General features: G+C 38.6%; 1 protein-coding gene across 2 annotated transcripts in view; it reads right to left on the bottom strand.

Moving 5' to 3' along the window:
• The window catches only part of LOC126463103 (protein HID1), a 100,807-nt gene that overhangs the window by 34,377 nt on the left and 45,395 nt on the right, over positions 1–21,035 (bottom strand). For both annotated transcript variants that reach the window (XM_050096126.1, XM_050096127.1), the window contains exons 6-11: positions 14,645–14,886; positions 14,358–14,555; positions 11,735–11,825; positions 11,509–11,634; positions 11,321–11,425; positions 11,067–11,231 (exon numbers count right to left, since the gene is read on the bottom strand). In XM_050096126.1, coding sequence (XP_049952083.1) covers positions 11,067–11,231; positions 11,321–11,425; positions 11,509–11,634; positions 11,735–11,825; positions 14,358–14,555; positions 14,645–14,886 — 927 coding nt within the window. The remainder of the gene's footprint in view (positions 1–11,066; positions 11,232–11,320; positions 11,426–11,508; positions 11,635–11,734; positions 11,826–14,357; positions 14,556–14,644; positions 14,887–21,035) is intronic.

The following is a 21,035-nucleotide window of genomic DNA, read 5'->3' as shown; positions in this document are numbered from 1 at the left end:
CATCATGCACGGTTGTATTTATCACCACAGAAATATATTTTAGATGTCATCTATTTTTCACCTTCCTTTCACTACTATGAATTTTGTCTTATACAGCACTAGCTGCACTTTGAATGCATTGCATTGCCTCACTCTTTATAAGTAGGAACACCTATACAAAACAGACAAATTTACAATTACAACATAAATAAAAGGCAGACTTTTTGTGCATTAAATTAAGTTGTAACAAGTTTATTTAATTGCCTTGAGATATACAATATTTTTGGTCTTCCTGTCTTCTGCGTAAGAAATTTTGCAGCTGTCCTACTTGTGAGCATGCAAGATGTAACTGACCACATGCAAAGCACGGGATTTCCCAGACTTAATCTACTCCCCTGAACACTCAAAAAAATGTGAAGTCCAGGTTGCAATATCAACAACATTTTGAAGAGGATGGATTGCTACTCACCCTAACAATGTCAACCTTCCTTCATTACCTTGTACCACCTTGGACTGGAACAACTGAACCACATCTTTCATCAGGGCTTTGATGATCAATCATCCCCTGAATCGAGGGACATTATGCCCAAGATCCTTCCCACATCTCCTAACACGGTGTTCCATACCCCACCCAATCTCCACATAATCCTAATCCATGTCTATGCTACACCCAATCCCATCCCCTTTCCCCAGCAATCATATTTCAGTCCTGTCACAGAACTATCATAGCCCATCAGAGGCCGGGCCACCTGTGAAAGCAACCATGTCATATCCCAGCTCGGCTAAATCATTGCACAGCTTTTTATATTGGTATGACTACCAAGCAGCTGTTTACCAGGATGAACGGCCACCACCAAATTGTGGCAAAGAGTAAAGTGGAGCACCCTGTGGCACAACATGCAGCTGAACATAATGTGCTTCATTTCAATGCCTGCTTCAATACCTAGGCCATCTGGTTCCTCCCCTCCACCACCAGCTTCTCTGAACTACACAGATGGCGGTTATCCTTACAACGCATTCTCCACTCCAGAAACCATCCCAGTCTAGCAGCCTATGGTAACCTATGGTCTCCAAACCCTTCAACCAACACATTTTGCCCCTCTGTCCTCTCACTTCCTGCCAATTCAAGTCCCCCATGCTCATTGTGCTCTGCTCTGTGTCAACACCACCAGCCTTTTCCCCTCTCTGCTGCTCTCCTTCACAGCCCTCATTCCCCCTCTTCCCTTTGCTGCCCCTCAGTCTCCTGATGCTGCATTAGGCAGCCTTCTCTTTTCACCATCTAGTCCTTGGTAGTCTATGCTCGGTCAGGCAGCAGTGACTTCTCTTTCCCGGCCAGTACCCTGTTATCCCTCTACCTTTCCCACCCCACTCCAGATTGCTGCTTCTGCTCGACATGACACATTGCATTTTGGCTGCAGTGGCCAGAGAGAGCTGGTCATTATGCATGAGATGTGAATGTGTGTATTTCATTTCTTCTTTCCTTTTCTGAAGAAATCTTTAGCTGAGAGCTCAGTGTGTAACAGTCTTTTTACTGTGCCTGTCTGTAACTCACTGTGTCATCTTTATAGGAGTTGCAACCTATCCTTTTCGTAACAGTACTGTACTTCGAATTTTGAATCACAGCTAGCACTAATTATAGAAAAATATAAGTTAATGCGGATGAGTAGGAGAAACAAACCTGTGATGTTGAAAAACAGCATTAGTCATTTGCTGCTTAACAGAGTCACATCAATTAAATATCTAAGCGTAATGTTGCAAAGCAATATGAAATGAAATGAGTTTTTAAGGGTTGTAGTACAGAAGGCAAATAGTTGACTTCAGTGTATTAGGAGAATTTTGGGAAAGTGTGGTTCATCTGTAAAGGAGACCACGAATAGGACACTAGTGCAACCCATTCTTGAGTACTGCTCAAATTTTTGAGATTTGCACCAGGTCAAATTAAAGGAAGACATCGAAGCAATTCAAAGATGGGCTGCTACGTTTGTTTTCAGTATGTTCAAACACAACGCTGGTATTACGGAGATGCTTCGGGAGCTCAAATGGGAATCCATGAAGGGAAGGCAACAGTCTTTTTGAAGAACATTACTGAGAAAATTTAGAGAACCAGAATTGGAAGCTGACTGCAGAATGATTTTACTGCTGCCAACATATATTTCGCATAATGACTATGAAGATGAAATAAAGAAATTAGGGCTCTATTTGCATGTGGGACAGGAAAGGAAATAACTAATAGTGGTACAGGGTAGAGTTCAAGTAGAATAACATGGCAGGCAGATGCACAGCTGGCAGGACACACTTGGGAGGAGAGGTAGTGGTGGTGGTGCTGGTGGGGTGGGGGGGGAGGGGAGGGGTGGGGGGGGGGGGTTGCAGGCAGGTGCTGTAGGGGAAGTGCCACTCTAAACTGAGGCCTACACTCTAATTTTTTGTGAATATTGAGTGGAGTCCCTCCATGCTCAACCTTTCATGGTGACCATTCAAAAAGATTTGCCATCACCTCCAATTTGGTTAGTATCTAGGAAGAATTCCACTGAAAATGCAACAAAAGCAGCAATTTCTTTTTGTCTGACATTTTAACCATTTGTAACTTTCAGAGAAGCATCAAGAATGCTGAATTTTGAGTAAGATTTACATTTCTCTCTTTGCCACATTAAAATTTGCTTCTTTTGTAAAAACATGGCAGAGTTTACATAGTATCACCTCACTAACATATTGTGCAGACGTAACTATAAGAAAATTCTGAAACAATGGTTTATTAAGTGAGGAACTGGGAAAAAGAATGGTCAATAGCTTATGAAAAAGTTGCGCAGTACATAGACCTGTTTATTACTACAATGGTTTACATCAGTTCACAGCTTGAACATTTAACTATTTTACGACATACTCAACATTTCTGTCGATGCATTTTTGTAGACGCAGTGGCTGTTTTTCTATGTCCATGTCATACCACCTCGCCGCCATGCTGTTCAGACAGTTATGAACCTCTTCTTTCACTTTGCTGTCGGAGCTGAATCGCTATCCGGTCAAATGTTCTTTTACCTAGGGAACAGGTGATAGTCACTGCACACCAAGTCAGGACTATAGGGTGGGTGGGTTATTATGTTCCACTGAAACTGTTGCAGGAGAGCAATGGTTTGCCGAGTGATGTGTGGGTGAGCGTTGTCACGGAGAATGTGTATGCCCTTGCTCAACATTGCTCTTCTCCAGTTCTGAATTGCCGGTTTGAGTTTTTTCAGAGTCTCACAGTACCTGTCAGTGTTAATTGTGGTCCCAGTGATTCAGCTCCGATGACAAGGTGAAAGAAGAGGTTTATAACTTTCTAAAGAGCATGGCGATGAGCTGGTATGACATAGTCATACAAAAACTGCCACAGAGTCTACAAAAATACATCGACAGAAATGGTGAATATGTCAAAAAATAGCTAAATGTTCAATCTGTAAACTGATGTAAACCATCGTAGAAATAAACAGTCCTATGTACTTATAAAAAAAATAGGAGACCTTACTTTTGGGATTACCCTCATAGATGCACTGCTTGTGGCTTTGCATACCATGGTGGAACCCGAACTGCAACTTAAGTATACGATTTCAATCGGGTGATCCATGTGGGGGACCTTTAACAGGGTTGCAAAGTGGTATCTTCAATACTAATCTGAAGTTTAAGGTTATCGAGTAAGTTTTGAAAGTCGGGAGTTGAAACAGACTTATCCCATCTATTAGTTTCATACTGCATAAAATAGGTAGCAAGTATTTGGAAAACTAGTTGAGAGAGAATAATTTTTGTGGGCTGTCAATTGTCAAAATGTTTGCTACAGTAAGTAGAAATCACTGATTTAAGACTGGAACTTACAATAACGGTACTGGACTGATTGCCACTATAAGGGTGATTTTTTCCGCTGTGTACAAACTCTTGCAATTTGTTGATAAGAGGATAGGGAACAAAAAGGGTCTAATGAACTTATGTCCGGAAAAGCATGGTTTCCATGCTATAAACCATTTATTCTATCATACATTGTTGCAGAGACTGCAGTCTAATATCCACTGTACCATGCAGACACAGTTACAGTTTGTGTTGCAAATAGTTTCCATGTGCCTCAATGCATGCTTGTACATGCCGTAGCATGTTCTCTCTCACATGTTCACATCAGCCAGGCTGCATCTGAACGGTACACGAATATGCTGCTCTACTGTCTCCACATCTGGAATGGGCTCTGCATATGCAAAACTTTTGAGATTGACCCATAATTGGAAATCACACAGTTTGAGATCCAGTGAATAAGCAGGGCATGTAGCTGGACAGCCCCCCCCCCCCCCCCCCAATCCAATCCATCAACCAGTGAAGACACAACTGAGATGCATCCAGGCATTAACAGCAAAATTGGCTGGGGCATCATCATGTAGTGGCCACATAGCCCTTCGAATCATCAAAGGCAGTTCTTCCAGCAGGGGAGGCATAGTCACCTGTAAAAACCACACAGATTGTTCTGGCCTGTTAGGTGATGTGAAAGAAAGACTGGTCCCAAAATACAGTGGCCAATTATCCTAGCCCACGCTTTCCGGCTGCACCGATGCTGATGATTCACTGTCACCATACCATGGATGTTCTGCACACTATCCCACAGATGCTCTGCATATTATCCCACAGATGACTGTTATGAAAGTTAAAGATACCACTCCGTGTAAAGGTAGCTTCATCTGTGAATAAGAAGGATGACACGAATCCCGGAATCATGGTTACCTTGTGAAGAAACCAGTGACAAAACTGCTCCCGATGTGGAAAGTCTATTGCTAGTAAGCCCTGCACACACTATAAGTGATAGGCGTAGTAGCAATTGTCATGAAGAATGTTCCACGCTGATATCTGGCATACCCTGTCCTGGTGGGTCAACTGCCTGGTACAGGCATAGCAGCCACCTTCCACAGTGATAATCACATTTTCCTCCAAGTCTGGGATGTCCGAACATTTCAGGTACTTCCTTCATGATTTCCTGCTTCCTAAAATACCCCTTTCTCAGGCAAACAGTGAAACACTGTAGCAAACATTGAATGCTATGGTGTTTGTTGGTGTAGATAGGTCTCCTGATACAACCTTGCTGTCAGCTGCCTATTACCATTTGCCATTCCATACGTAAAAACTATTTTGGCAAGCTCGTGATTTGAATATGGAGCCATTGTGTACAATTCTATATCACATCCACTATAAGATGAATCAGCAAGAGAAGTGAATCGGACACAACATTACCCATGACTATGGCAGAAGTGGGCACTGGTGCATGACGTACAAGATACAGTACCACCCTCTAGGAGGAAACCACGCATATTTTAACTGTGGCTGCATGGTACAGTGAATATTAGACCGCAACCTCTGAAACAAAGTATGATTGAATAAATGGTCTCTAGCATGGGAACTATGCACTTCCGGACATAAGGTCATTAGAACTATTTTGTTCCATATCCTCCCATTGATCAACCCTAGAGTTTGTACACACTGGAAAAGATAACCGTGTATATTGTAAATGGTGATCCATTTCTATTCTGTTGAAATTAGTAGTGGGCAATACATTGAATGGTTAGCTCATTTCTCAGTAAGCGATTGCAATTTGTTGCTTTAAAGGTGCATGTACTGAGGTACTACTGCCAATGCGAGATCCATGTTAATTTACAACTGTGGGTGAGCAGCAAGCTCGCTGCACTGATACAAACACGTATCAATAATTCCTAAACAGAAAGGTATCTAATTGCGATATTACGGCAAAATAAACCTGGAAGATGTGAAGACTGGATTTAGTGATAAATGCTGGACACTACAGCAGCCATTCTAATAATGAAATCATAGAAAAGATGGATCATGCTACTACTACCTTGTGTTGATGTAATAAGTGACCTTTTATTTTTTTTCCATATAGGGTTATAGTGGGTTCACACTACATCAACACTGGAAGAGGCATTGTTTATGATTCATTTAAAATCAAGGCTGAAAGTGGTGGTGACAGGATTTCTGGTTTTTTTTTTTTTTTTTTTTTTTTTTTTTACACCCAAGTTTGAAGCAAAGGTTTGTCTGCTCACAATCCCATTGTGCTAGTAACTTAACGGATCCCTAGTAATTTTCTGTGACAGATGCATTGGTTTCTTATTTAGTAGTACAAAGTGGTAACTTTTTTTGTGTTCTGAGAAGGGAAATGGTGATATTGACTAGACAGGATAGATGCCATGTACCTGGTGTGCAAGCATATAGGTCAGTGGCTGCAACACTATGACTGTCCTGTTCAGTTTACTGTGTTCAATGGATTAACATGGCTTGTTGTAGGTATGTTTATTTCCTGTTAGACAGAGGTATTTGTTGTTATTTGGTGTATGTTGCACCTTGAGTGGAGAGAGTAAACAGAAAAGTAAACTGTTTAAGATTGGGTGTCACAGTTATCAGAAAATCCACATTGTGATGTAAGCTACTGTAGTGACACCTTTATTTGTTGTCACTTTCTTTATACTAGATCAGATCCTTGAGTGGTATCATTGATTATTAAGCTCTTTCTACTTGACTGCAGAGTTATTTCCTGCAACATTACTTTGAAATTAGCACCTGTAAGTTTGCTCACTACATGATTTCTTATTCTTCCCTCCCACCACAGTACATACTCATTCTCACGATGCGGTTGGTCCAATGGACAATACACATAAGACAGATTGCACTTAACACTTTTGAAGTATTCCAAGTAAACTAATTACAGGAATGAAATACTAAAGGTCATTTTCAGGTAAATGGAAAATGCCGTGTGGCTAGGACCTCCTGTCAGGTAGATAGTTTGCCTGGTGCAAGTCTGAAAGTTGATGCCACTTTGGCGATTTTCAGTTGTTTCTACATGTCACACCTTATCAACCCCCCCCCCCCCCCCCCCCCCACTGCTAGTGGTATATCATTCTTACAAAATTTTTATACAAACAATGAGTCATGTATATACCAAATTTGGTTGAATGTTCCTCAGTTATGCTTTTATGTCATGCCTTTTCACCCCTTATTTTTGCAGTAAATCTGTCCAGATAGCAGGTGATGTGTGTGACAATTCTGATAGAAACTGTTTCAGGCATTACAGTGGTATCCTGATATGTCATTGTCCTGTCTTCACGACCTCCCCCTTGCCATTCACAACTATATGCATGAAACGTCACAGTGACTTCCACCAATAAGTCTAGTGACACCAGAAACTATAGATTTGATATTAATATTGGTAGTTATCAAATATTTTTACATGTCACATCTTCTTATCACCAACCCCTCCTCTATGTTTATATAAACAGTGAGTCATGTTTATACTACCATTTGATTAAAATGTTCCAGATGTTCCTTAAGTTAAGTTTTTATGTCTCCCAAACTGTGCATTTGGTGTTCCCATTACTCTAGTCTTTTAATGCAATTGTTACAGGAGTTTCAAAAATTTCTGTTGCTGTAATTTTTGTAATTTCTTTTTGGCAACGACTTAACAGCTCTTTCATAATGCTCCATTTTTCCTTACAATCTTTCACATTTCCCACACCATAAAGCAAACATTTTATTCCAGAATCACCTTTAACTCATCTATTGCACACTTTAATAGTGAGTTGTTAACAACATCTTTCAACATGAGAAAATACTCTTCAAGAGAGTCTTCCCATTTCTTCTTTAATTCAGGCAGTACCGGTGGTCTTCATGCCAAATTGTTCTTGCAAAGCTTTCCTCAGTTTAACAGTAAAATCTCAGGTAGCCCTAAAGCATTTTTTTGTTGTTGTTGCAGGATATCGGTTACTGCCACAAATTAACTTAAGAGCACCCTAAAAGTCACAGACCAGTGGGGCAAATTAACATTTATTATATGGATATTTTGAGAAATACTCTTTGATTCTATAACCCGTTTGTCAATCAAAATCTTTTTTGTCTCTTTCTCCAGTAAACTTTGTCTTTTATAATAATTGTAATTTCAGTTTCCACTAAAGTATTTATACACAATATAGCGTAGATTTCTCCCAGTTCCACTTCTGAAAATGACTCTTATATACATGGCTTTATGTTCACTAGCTTTCGATTCAACAGTGAAGCCACAAAATTCTCTCATATGTTTCCAATGTTTTCTGTCATCTAGAACTTAACCTGTTTACTTTTATACTCTGTTCATAATAAGAATAAAGCTTATATAAACATTACACCATGTATTCTATCACGTTTACTTGAATCTCAATGGATTTTGTTTCATGTGGAGTGGAAGCCAAGCTGTGCCCTGTACAGTCAAGTAGGATCATAAGAATATGTTTTATGCTGTGTTACTCGCACACAGACTGAGCGATAATGCAGAACAAAAGTTTTACTGGCTCATTAAACTTGGACCAGCTGGCTGGCCAGTGCTGTCCAACTAATCTGCAATTATATGAGCAGTTGCAGTTCAGATGTTAGAGAGACCAGCAGAGAAACAATATAGCTTCAAATGTCATTTAATTTTTAAAGATAATGAAATAATATTAGGCAAAACTCCAGCACTACTGCATGTTTCTTGGGTGATGTGACTGAAAACATATAATGCTCTCGTTCCCACCTAACATAGTATTCTCATTATGAAGAAGATTGATGAAAATGCCTAACTTAGAGACGGGTAAATTTTCTAAGTGAACTACATGTCATGCAAAAGCTTACTGCTTGGGATTTCACGTATTGCTTAATACCGAAGCCACTGAAGGTATTAATTAGTCTCTTAGCTCCTTCCTTATCCCAATCTGATAAATACATTTCAGTTGTGAAATTGTCATCCACTATGTTGGTAATGAGGCAATCAACAACAGAATCCGTGAAACCATCCAGGTGCCACATTTTCTCCTCTTTTGTGACATGTAGTTCTATATCCCACCAGCATTCAGCAGTAACATGTGAAAAAGCTGGGTGCATTAGTTCCAGTATGCCTGGCAGAGTCTTGATATTTCTCATGATGAATCCCTTAACTTGGCTCCAGATCAGTTTTGTTGGGTTCATATTGTAACAGTACAGTGGTAAATGTAAAAACACAGCATTTGTATGGTGTGCTTGATGCTGTGAAAATCATTGTTTTTCATGTTTCTACGACACTTATCACTCTGGTTGAGAGACTACATCTGTCATATAACACAGTGGACATAGTCCAAATAAAAAATATTTGGTTTTTCATTTCTGTCCTAAAAAATTAAATTATGTTTTCTTAATTTAAGCAACCATTACTGACAATCTTTCATAAAATATCAATAATTAGGAACTTATATTTGAAATGAAAACAGGGATTTTGGGTGCAATATGTAATTAGAAACAAGAAGACATGCATTATTTGCAAAAAATGATTATGAATTTTACAATTACGAGATGCAGGTACTTCAAATTGGAAAAAAAAAAAAAAAAAAAAAAAAAAAGACCATGGTGAGATCTGAACCAGCAAACCCAATCTACTATGCTACCAATTCTGCTACATATCCAACATGCATCTGTATCTCCATTGTATCAAATACAGTCTCTCAGAAAACTTCAAAGTCGCTTTTTCTGTAACTTTATGAAAAACATTATGAACAACCCATTTCTCGGCACTTTCTAACCATGTTCCACAAGTGTGTTCCACTACGGGACAGTAGGCAGCCTCAGCCATTTTTATATTGCATATTAACAGTGCAAAAATCAGAGCACAACAGTACAGACACTGTGACTGTACATAATTTTAGAAATAAAAACTATAAAGCTAAAGCATGATTGAGAAAAACCTTGATGGCTGTTAATACTTTAGAATATCCTAAACGTTTCATTTAATGGAACTTAGTATTAAAATATAATACGTAAGTAGGTCCTACTTACAAGAGCTTAACACCACCATGTGTGCGTGCTACACTGTACTTGTGTTTGTTTACATCAGATTTATTCTTATGATGAACAGAGTATATAAAGATTTAATGGCTTTAAGTAGTACACAGGTTATATTCTAATTACTTTTTCAATTTCACCTAAAGTTACCATTTCCACATATTTCATCACCTTCTTTCACTCTTAACAGTGCTCCAATATAGCAAAAACAGATCTGTTATAATGCCTAAAAGTTAATGCATAGATAAACCTATCACCAAGATTCTAATTCAGTGTTCCACACTCAAACTTGTTTTATGCAATAGTTTTTTTTTTCTTTTGGGTTGTTTCTCCTTTTGGCACAACATATGAAATTTTTTCTTGCATCATTCTCTTATTTAAAATTCATATTCTCATATTTAAAATATGAGTCCTAACTGTATATTCAAAATCCACCTAATCACATGCTACTACACAGTCACAAGCAAAATAAGGCTCAAGTAATTTTATTGTATTCATCATCATCATCATCATCATCATCATCAGAGGGCCAAAAACTGTTGTTAATCCTTCTGTTGATTGATGCAGAGCTCTACAAATTTGTAAGAATATAAAGTATCCAAGTTTCACAGAAACCATTTATTATTATCACTTTTAAAAACTTAAGTTATGGAAATGTGCAAGCTTTCAGAGCCAGTGGCTCCTCCTCCTGGAAAAAGTTATGGTAAAAGCACACAGAATTCTGGGTCAGGGGAGAACTTACAGGATGACAAGGAAAGACTTGTTGGTGGTGGCACTGGCTGAGATTTAAAAACTACAAAGAACAAAACACTGCAACACACATTTTCCCCATGAACATACAATAACTACTGAAGATTTATTGGCTTCTTTGGTGCATCATTTGCCTTGTTAGCAGAAAAATCTTTAAATCCTCCAATGAAATATACATTATAAAAATTGAAAGTGTTTATCTGAAATGTTTCTTGCAAATCAGTAAATTGTATGTTATTCCAACGACTTCTGCTTAAGAAGTTCCCTTCAGCATTACTGAAACCAATCTCTTGCTCATAAGGTCGTAGCATCAGCAGTTAGAGATACATTGTTAAGAAAACTAGAGCAACTGTTTCCATAGTTACACTGTTAATACTTGTTTAGCATGTAACCCAGTAAAGATATGGAATCATTTTGAGCAGTTTGTCACCATATAAACAACAGGAATTCAGATTCAAATCAATATAGCCACACTATATTATGGAACTTGTAACAAAACTTACCATCGAACTGGTACTGTATGATGTTATTAAAGATTTCAAGTAAAAAGAAAACTAAATGGTGATTTGTTGGAGATGAAAATAGGAACCATGGAGTACTAAATGCTTCCAACAAATGTAACAGTTTTGTGCTTGCAACCATAGAAAGGGTTTTCAAATATGGTGACACTGAAACATAAGAATATTTTCAAAATTACAAAAATGAAATTAAAATTTCCTTCAATAATTACGAATTCTTTTCAAGAAAGGTTCAGTACCATTAACAAGGATCGTCAGAAGACAGTCAAATAAAGGCTGCAAACGCTGATGTCCAGTAGTAATAATCTTGTGAAAAACAATGATTAAGAGATCTGCATGTGTTCCTGAAAAAGGGAAAAAAAGACATCAGTATCTACATAGATAGTTAAAATAAATACGCCAAATTCACATCAGATAATTAATTTACCAGTAAACACAGGTATATCCATTGGTATTGTGGCAGTGTAAGGTTTGTTTAGACGGACACCAAAATTTCTCTCTCCACTGAGCAGGAGCAATATAAATACTCCAATGTGCATCAGGCCCACACGAGCTAAGGAGAAAAATCAGAACAGTTGTGATTAGGAAATATCTGAAACTGTGTTCATAATACTGGAATGCTATAGAAATGAAGCAAGATGATGCCTGCTTACATTGATCAGCCCTTGAATCATTGAGATGATAGAGAATTGGCACCAAAATTTCAAGAACATCACTGCTCTTCAAAACATAGTATAGGAATTTCTGAAAGTAAATTATGTTATTTAAAATTAAATTCATAAGACATAAATAAATATTGCTGATACAAAACGTTTTTCTTGGGTTTCCAATTTAAATTAAACAGATGAGAGCAAATCCATAAAATATAATTTACATCTAATTATCTAACAGAAGATAAGAGTCATACCATTCATTAATAAACTTATCAGATCAGTGGAAAATCCAGGATGAAATGTAAAAAGCTCTATTTGTGACAGTCTTTTTGTTGTGCCTATCTGCGACTCAGCATCTCTGCTACATGGTGAGCAGCAACTTTCCTTTAGATAATATTGTTATCAGGTAAGTTACCTTTAAGATACTTTACACAGTACAGCATGGGATTTTTAAGGAGCCACACTCAAAAATTTCAGGTATTACGATAAATAATTTAAGTTTAATAACCATGTCCATCAAGTGAATAGGAATCAGGTTTCCCTTTAGGATAAAATGCTTTATGCAATACAGATTCATTGCCAGAACACCTGCTGCTATGTCAATGCCCTGAATGTTTGAAATATATACATCAGGGAGATTATTCCATAGATAGATATTTTTGTATGCTCAATCAAGAAAACTCATTTTTAAATTTCTTTCTATGGAAATTTTAAGTTGTTATGATGATGACGTTGACGATGATGATGATGATGATGATGATGATGATGTGATCTGAAATGTACAATGACTGAAACAGAAGCTGCATTTGATGACTGATGACAAAACTTGAGAAAATTACATTTGCAACAGACTATCAAAAGTTGGAACGAGAATCCTACGACTATCATGAAACCAACTGAAGAATTGTGCAACTGGTTTACAGTAAATTGAGCAAGATTTCATATCTCGATTGCAACTCTGAAAGGTCACCAAAATATCTACACATGTCAACCATAACCACTTTGATACACACAAAATGCTTTTAAGACACAAGTTTCTCGGAATGTGGGAATAAGTAAAAGTCAAAGGGTCCCACGTGTGGTCAACAGGATGGCTATTTCAACAATTCTTACTTCAAATCCTTCAGTATGCAGTGCTAAAAGATGAGGAAATTTTCTCAAATGTCCACTTACATCAGTGGTTGCATGTCCATGGGCTTTAAGACAAGTGATCCTTGACAACTGTTAACTGGTGAGTCACCAACCATGGATACCACTGATAGCTCAAGAAAAATTTATCAGTATATATGGCTGCAAAACTAGGCATTCATACAATGTTACAGCATCTTTGTTATATCACCTTCAAGACACATACACTTTTATTTGAATTAAGCTCTTGTTTTCTTAACTGTTGTAAATGAAGATGTCAAATCTTGACCAGTATTGGATGAATTTATGTTAACTGACGAAAACAAAACAATTCAAGTTTACCAATTAGACCAAAACACATGCAACATGACCACTTTAAAAAGCTGCACAAACATAACTACTACACAGAGCAAATGCACATTCAATTTACTTTATTCAGCACCTTTTACCAACAAAACAAAAAAAGTTTCATTAATGTCAGTAACGCGTCTGTGTCAGGGCAAGAACTTTTTACCTTGCCCTTGTAACACACCTTATATCCTTTTGAATCATAAGGAATAAAGTGGAATCAATGAGTTGAAAACCTACTTAAACCACACATTTAATCTTCAGCCATTATGTAACATGCTTTTGTGTACTGAATGAATACCAAAAATTTTAATATATTTTCAATACTTACAATACAAAAAGTTTCTTTCTTAAGGAAGCTTGTTGAGGTATTTATTCCATAAAAGCAGGCAATAAGAAAACTGTGCAAAACTGATTACTGAGCATGGTACACAAAAGCTTATTCAAAAATTGTTTTACATCTTTACACTTACTAACCAGTACATTTTGTCAGTTATATTAAAAATGGTAGTGATTTTTATGAAACTAGTAGCTTTCATTCATGCATATGAAGATACTGATTTGCTGTCACCTCAACAAACGAAGTAGTAGTATAATTAATTCCAGTCAGCAGTTAAAACAGCATGTACAAAGCTGACAACTGAGAAATCAGTCCAAGTATTGTCTCTCATCCGTTTTTTCTCATTTATCAATAGTAACTCTTATGTTATTTATCAGTATTTCCCTCTGTCCCTGACACACTCTTTTCGTCTTTAGAATTATACCCCTCACCTATTTCCCACACCAAATGCAATCACATTTGATTGCTCCTTATTTCTTCTTCTATTGTTTTTTGTGCGTCTTCTACTTAACTCCTTTTCTTTGGGTTCATAATTTCACACTACAATATTATATTTCATCACTTTCTCAATACCATTTTTGTTAGAAAAATATTAATTACTTTTGCACATTAATCTACTCCTGCTGCTAACACAAGTAGCGGAGAGGGACTGGAAAAGAGAGAAAGGGGGGGGAAGGGGGGGGGGGGGGAGAGAGAGAGAAAGAGAGAGAGATTCTTGTTATATCATTCTCACTGACACTGAGGATGCAATACAAATTAATAAATTACGTGAGCTTATGATTAAATAAAAGGTGAATGTAACAATACCTTGTTGTAGTCACACATTTTCCAAAAAAAGACCAGAAGCTCTTGATGAAATTGCACTTTTTTTGTTGAGTTGGGTAAGTATGTTTGTACCAGAGGATTGTTAAGAAGTCTGGTAAATCCATGGAGAACGAAATGAAAATCTTCATCTCTGTGGATTCTTGACAGATAATTTATAAAAAGATTGTCTGGTACAGGAACCTACATGTACAGATTGCATTCATTTAAAAAGTGATCCCTTAGGCTATATAAAAAAAATTACAGCTATAAACTGAATGTCAGATCTTTACCTCTTCTCCTTCAGGGGCACTGCTGGTTGTATCATGATCTAAAGTTACTATCAATATCTGCAAGGCTGTATCTACTAAAGGTTCCATAGAATCAGAGAAAAGTAAATGGTTGTAAGGAACACCAAGACCCACTGGATCATATGCACATACAGTGTTCAATAGAGAAGTAAACAGTGGTAAAGCATGCCGATTCTCAGCACTTGTGAAGTACTGAATCCATCTATTTGGTGCAGTATGTATATCTGCAACAAGAAAAATATATCATCATGCAGAATATATACGCCAGAATACACTAAAAGTATGAATGAAATGAGACATAGTTGCACAAATAATATGTTGGATACTGCATGCACTCATGCCACAACCTCCCCCCCCTCCCCCCCCCTTCCACACACAATTTCAACTTACTCACTCCATTTCATTTCGCTTGGTCCTCCCCTTCTAAGGGAGCAACATTTCCAAACAGGAATCCTTCTCTGATGGTCCCTCAAGAACCACTACCCAAACCAAGCCAAAAAAATAAATTTTGAAAAATAAATAAATAAATACCAGTCAGATGTATTGCGAAATTATTTGTCTAAAAATAAGAAATAAAATAGATTAGAGAAACTTTTGCTGCATCTCATTTGCGGTTTGTGATTTTGAGCACCATTAAATTCTTCCTCTAATCTATTTTATTTCTTTTTCTCAAGTCTATTATATTTCTTTCTGGCCAATCATTTCACAAAACATTTGACTTATGTGCAAAGAAGTTAGGCCTCAAAGAGTTAATCTTTCTGACACTTCATTTACATAGCTAGCAGCAGCTGCTCATGAAATATTTCAATTTTCTATTAAATCACTACTTTTTTCTTAGTTACCTTAATTACTTTAAATCAGTTAACTTTTTTTTTCCAAAAACAGACCTCAAGCTAGTCAGTATGATACTCCATTTATTGATTTCCCATTCCATCAAATCAGTATTTTTTTCCTTAATTGCCCTGATTATTTTCAAGAAAATAAATCATTTATTACAAAACTAGACCTCATGCTGATCTATTTTATACCAAATTTGTCCATTTTCCACTCTTTGTTTGTCTATGAAAAATTAGACAAAACACTGTTGTGTAATTTATAGGGAGCTTTGTTTGAGCAGAACCACACCACCACCACAAATTCTCACTGAGAGATGACACTCCTTTCAAAATGTCACCTCCATACTTTAAAGACAAGCATAAGTTAAATTCACATCCTTCCTGCATTTAATACTACTACTACATTCACTCATCAACAAGCCACAAAGAAGGAGCTTCCCCTTTTCCCTCCCCAACTACACACCACTGCCCTGTACTGAAACAAATCAACCACATCCTTCACAAGAATTCTGCCTATGTTTCATCACACTTTTAAAAAGGAATGTAAATACTTGGGATTAAAGGTGACCCGTATGGGGACAGAGAGTTACCCGAGATTGAGGCCAGGATGATTACAGGAGTGGAGGATGTGTTTTAAGGAGAATGCCCATCTGTGTAGTTCAGAGCAGCTGGTGCAGGTGGGAAGGGCCCAGATGTCCCAGACTGTAAAGCAGAAACTGAAACTGATCATGTTGTGCTCAACTACATGTTGTGCCACCAGGTGGTCAACTTCGTTCTTGGCAACAGCTTGGTGATGGTCATTCCTTTTGTTGGACAGCTGCTTGGTAGTCATACTGACATAGAAAGCTGTCCATCATTCACAGCAGAGTTGGTATATGACATGGTTGCTTTCACAGATAGCCTGGCCTCTTGATAGGATAGGATAAGCCTGTGGCAGACTACAGGACGATGTGATGGATGCACGAATTAGACAGGTCTTTTACCTTGGTCTGTCACAGGCATACAATCCCCGTGGCAAGGGATTGGGAGTGGGAGTGGCATAGCGACTACAATGTTGTTTGCATTGGGTGGACAATGAAACATAACTTTAGGAGGAACGGGAAGTATCTTGTGTACAATATCACTCATTTCAGGAGGGTGAGAGATAATCAAAGCCCTGGTGACAAATATGTATCAGTTGTTCCAATCCAGGGTGGTACTGAGTGATGAGGGGCCACTCCTTTGTATCTGATTCTCAGGGGTGATGAGAGGATTGGATGTGTGTGTGAGAGAGATAAGGCACAGGAAATCCATTTGTGAACTAGGTTTGGGCGGGTATTGCCTGTCTGTGAAGGCCTTCGAAAGGTCTGCAGCATACTGGGCAAGGCAGTTCTCATCACTGCACATACACATCCATGGGTGGCTAGGCTGTATGAGTGGGATGGACAGAGGTGTGGGTGAAGCCATCAGAGAGGTGGAAGTTAATGTCAAAGTAGATGGTGCATCGGGTAGGAGGAGGAACAGGTGAACTGGATGTGAGAAAAGGTGTTGAGCTTGTGAAGGAATGTGGATAGGGTGTCTTGGCCCTGAGTTCATATCTTTAAGATATGATTAGCCTGAACCAGACTAGGAGTTGGGAGTTTTGGGAGGCTATGGAGATTTCCTATTTGTTCCATAAACAGGTTTGCATAGGAAGGTACTATGCTGGTGCCCATGGTTATCCTGCAGATTAGTTTGCATACCTACAAAGGAAAAGTAGTTAGTAGTTGTGGGTCAGCATATAGTTGGTAAGGAGTGTACGGAATGAAGTGGTTAGTTTGGAGTCTTCAGGATACTGGGAGAGGTAATGCTCGATAATGGCAAGGCGATGGGCATTAGGGCTGTTGGTGTATAGGTAGGTGGCATCAATAGTGATGAGTAGGGATCCATGAGGGAAAGAGATGGGGACATCGTAAAGTCGGTGAAGAATGTAGATAGTATCTCTGATGTGGAAGGCTAGGTTTTGGGCACTTGGTTGGAAGAGTGGAAATTCTTGCAGTGGGAGCACAGTAGCCGGCTACAGTGGGATGTCCAGGATTGCTGGATTTGTGGACTCTTAGTAGGATGCAGTCGAGGGATGTACAAGGTGTCATATGGGTCAGTAGGGACTTACCGGAGAGGTTCAGGAAAGGGCTTAAGAATTTCAGTAGTGATTGGACGTTATACTGGACTTCTGGGATGGAATTACTCTAGCAGACCCTGTAGATGCAGGAGTCAGACAGTTGACAGAGACATTTTGTCAGGTAGTTTCTGTGACTCATCACGACAATGGTGGAGGTTTTGTCTGCAGTGAGGGCAATTAAGTCAGGATCTGTTTTCATGTTGGGTTTGCCTTTTTTTTCTTCTGATGAATGCTTACTGTTCTTAGAAAGGAATTATAAGATCAAGCTGAAGGTAAGGAATTCAAGGATGGTGACCATGGGCTGGTTAGGTGGGAAGGGGCTGGAGGCTCATGGATGGTTGTATGAACTGTGAGAAAGAATGTTCAATGTTGGGATTAGGCTAGCTTTGCTTAGAGCAATTGGTGGCGAAGAAGGGTTTCCACTGTAGGCATTGGGAGCAGGAAAGTAGGTCTTTGACAGATCCATTATGGTTAAACTTGGGTGCAGGGCTGAAGGCCTAAGGGTAGGACAAAACTTTTATGGAACTGATGTTTTTGGAGGAAAGGTTAATAACTACATTTTGAATTTGCTTGGGTTCTGTGTTTTGTGTGATGCTGGAAGGGAATTTTGGAGGATGTGAGAAACTGAACAGGTCAGCTAGGCACAGTTTTGGATTACAAAAGGGTTCACTGTGAGTGGGATGGGTGTTAATGGATAATCGAGCCACAAGGTGAGCGTAGGATGTCAACAGGTTGGACAATTTATGGAGGTGGTATCTGAAATGCTGCTCCAGATGTTGGAGTGCAAGGATTTCTATTTCGGAGCTGATGTATGTCTACTAGGGACTGCATAGCAGTAGTGTCTTCCGGAAGCTGTAGAGGTGTTTCTGGTATGGTTGTACCATCAGGTGTTTCTGCAGTACCAAGTTTGTAAGGGATAGGGGCTAGCAGAATCTGACAGGTGAAGGTCATTCTGAAAGAAAGGATGGGATCCAGAGAAGGAGACTTATGGTTAGGCCATGGAGGGGGGGGGGGGATTTCATGGTTTAGACGGCATTAAAGGAACAGGGTGTGGGACAGGGTTTTGACCAGTGAAAGGAATACTTTCTGAACTGCTGCAGAAAGATGGAGCAGTGATCAATTAATACAGTGTGAGTCTAAGGAGTGAAATGGATGGAAGAAATTGTGCTGGTAACAACAGGACAGTTTTTGGTGCAGTACTGCATTTCGACAGCTGCCAACACTTCCATATCATAAAATCCCTCCAAGAATGGGTTGTGCAAGTGTTCTGTGCTTGGTTTCCTTTACAGATGAGCTACACTTTCCTAGAATTCTCCCAATGAACTTACCATTCACCTTCCCTAAAATCAACCTAAAATAATCACTCCATTTTATGTCGCTTTGCCTCATTATACCTGGGTATTTAATCACTGTGACTGTGTCAGGCAGCAGACTGCCAGTGCTGTATTCAAACATTACAGGATTGCTTTCCCTACTCCTCTGCAGTAACACACAATTGTCCACATTTATAGCAAGTATGTAACAGTTTATAAAAAGTTCAACTTGCTGCACTTGTTTGAGTTTGAAAATCAAAAAATGATGTATTCATATTCTGTTTGGATGTCTGCAGCATAACAAAACAAAAAGGTAAGGCACAGAAGAAGCCTTAGACCACAGCCTAATGCCCTTATAATGAAAATCAGTTAAGACACAACAACGGAAGGTCTTCAGTAGTGGATGAAACCCTTTATGAACTGAGGTACAGTTGACCAGCAAGAGAACTTCAGTACCGTCATATAAACAACAGAGGAACTGGTGTAATAAAGAGCAAAAATTGCTGGGGTTCACTGAATCCAAATGCAATTCTGTGGTATTCTGAAATATCTTGATTTTTATGAAAGGTATTTGTAATTTGTCTTGTTACTGAATAGATTGTATTTTTTATAATTCTTAAATAAAATTTTGTAAAATTTAATATTCTGTAACAGTTTATTAAATAATGGAAAATACATTGAATATGTTCAGAACGAGAATCTGGCCCTTTCCTTTTTACTAAATATCCATTTACAAAAGACACTATTTCTGAGAGAGGCCTCTTACTTAGCAGCTACTGATACAAAAAAAACTGTATGAGTTCTAGATTTAGTTTACAAATAGTCTGTGTGTGTGTGTGTGGGGGGGGGGGGGGGGGGGAACAAAAACAAGAAAGCCCAGATGTATCAGTACTAAATGGATGGAAAATCCACTCCAAACAGTTAATCTGACGCGGCTGAAGTTCAAAATTTAGACTAGTTTTACCATCCTTTTTAGGACAAGTATGCCATCCTTTCCTGTTTGTTTGCTAATTTACTTTTTTATTTTTTATTTCATGACTTACCTTTCATCCTGACAAAATTTCCAACTGTACAGAAAGCTAGAAGTCAGTGCTTTTATTTTTAATATTCACATGAAACAGCCACACATCACACACAGTTTGATTCACTATTACCAGTATCATCAGATGTTAACATCATCAGATAATCATTGACCCCAGTGGTCACAAATTATGGGTTAAAATCACTGCTCAGTGCCACAGTCAAACACTTCACGAAACTGGTAATCAGATTGTGGACAGTCTGTGGTTGTTTTATCTAAATGTTAATTAAAACATTTGCTGTGTCCTCAGCACGCAATGACTTCTCTCTCTCTCTCTCTCTCTCTCTCTCTCTCTCTCTCTCTCTCTCTCTCTCTGTGTGTGTGTGTGTGTGTGTGTGTGTGTGTGTGTGTGTGTGTGTGTGTGTGTGTGTAGATGTTTCTGCACTGATAAGCTAAAACATTATGACCACTGGTGGCATTGCGGTCACATGACATGGTAACAAATGTACGTAATGGAACAGACAGGGGCAGGGGATAACCCTAATGAAGATATGGGCTTTCAGATGGAGAAATCCACCAAGATAAGTAACTTTGACATAGGGCAGATTATTATTACACAGAGGCTGTGAACGAGTATCTCAAAAATGGCGAAGCTGGTCAGATGTTTATGCGCTACTGCCATGAGCATCTAAGGAAAGAGGTAGGACAATGAAACTACATCTAGATGCTAAATAGTTGGACATCCACGACTCTTCACAGAACTTGGGGTTTAGAGGCTTGTCTGCTCTGTAGAGTAGGATAGATGGTGATATGTGGCATCTTTGCTGAAAGAGCACGGTGCTGGTGCACGCAAAAGTGTTCTGGAGCACACCGTTCATTGTGTATTGTTGAACAGCAGACCATCCTGTGTATTCACATGTTGACCCAACAACATTGTCAATTACGATTGCAGTGGACACGGGACCATCGGAATTTGACCATCAACCAATGAAAACACGTCTGCTCTTCAGGTGAATCATAATTTTGCTACACTAGGTTGATGGTCGTCTCCACAAATGTTGTC

This window comes from Schistocerca serialis, chromosome 1, assembly GCF_023864345.2.
Source record: "Schistocerca serialis cubense isolate TAMUIC-IGC-003099 chromosome 1, iqSchSeri2.2, whole genome shotgun sequence".
In the NCBI taxonomy this organism is placed as follows: Eukaryota; Metazoa; Arthropoda; class Insecta; order Orthoptera; family Acrididae; genus Schistocerca; species Schistocerca serialis.
This window is presented reverse-complemented; position numbering and strand designations above follow the sequence as displayed.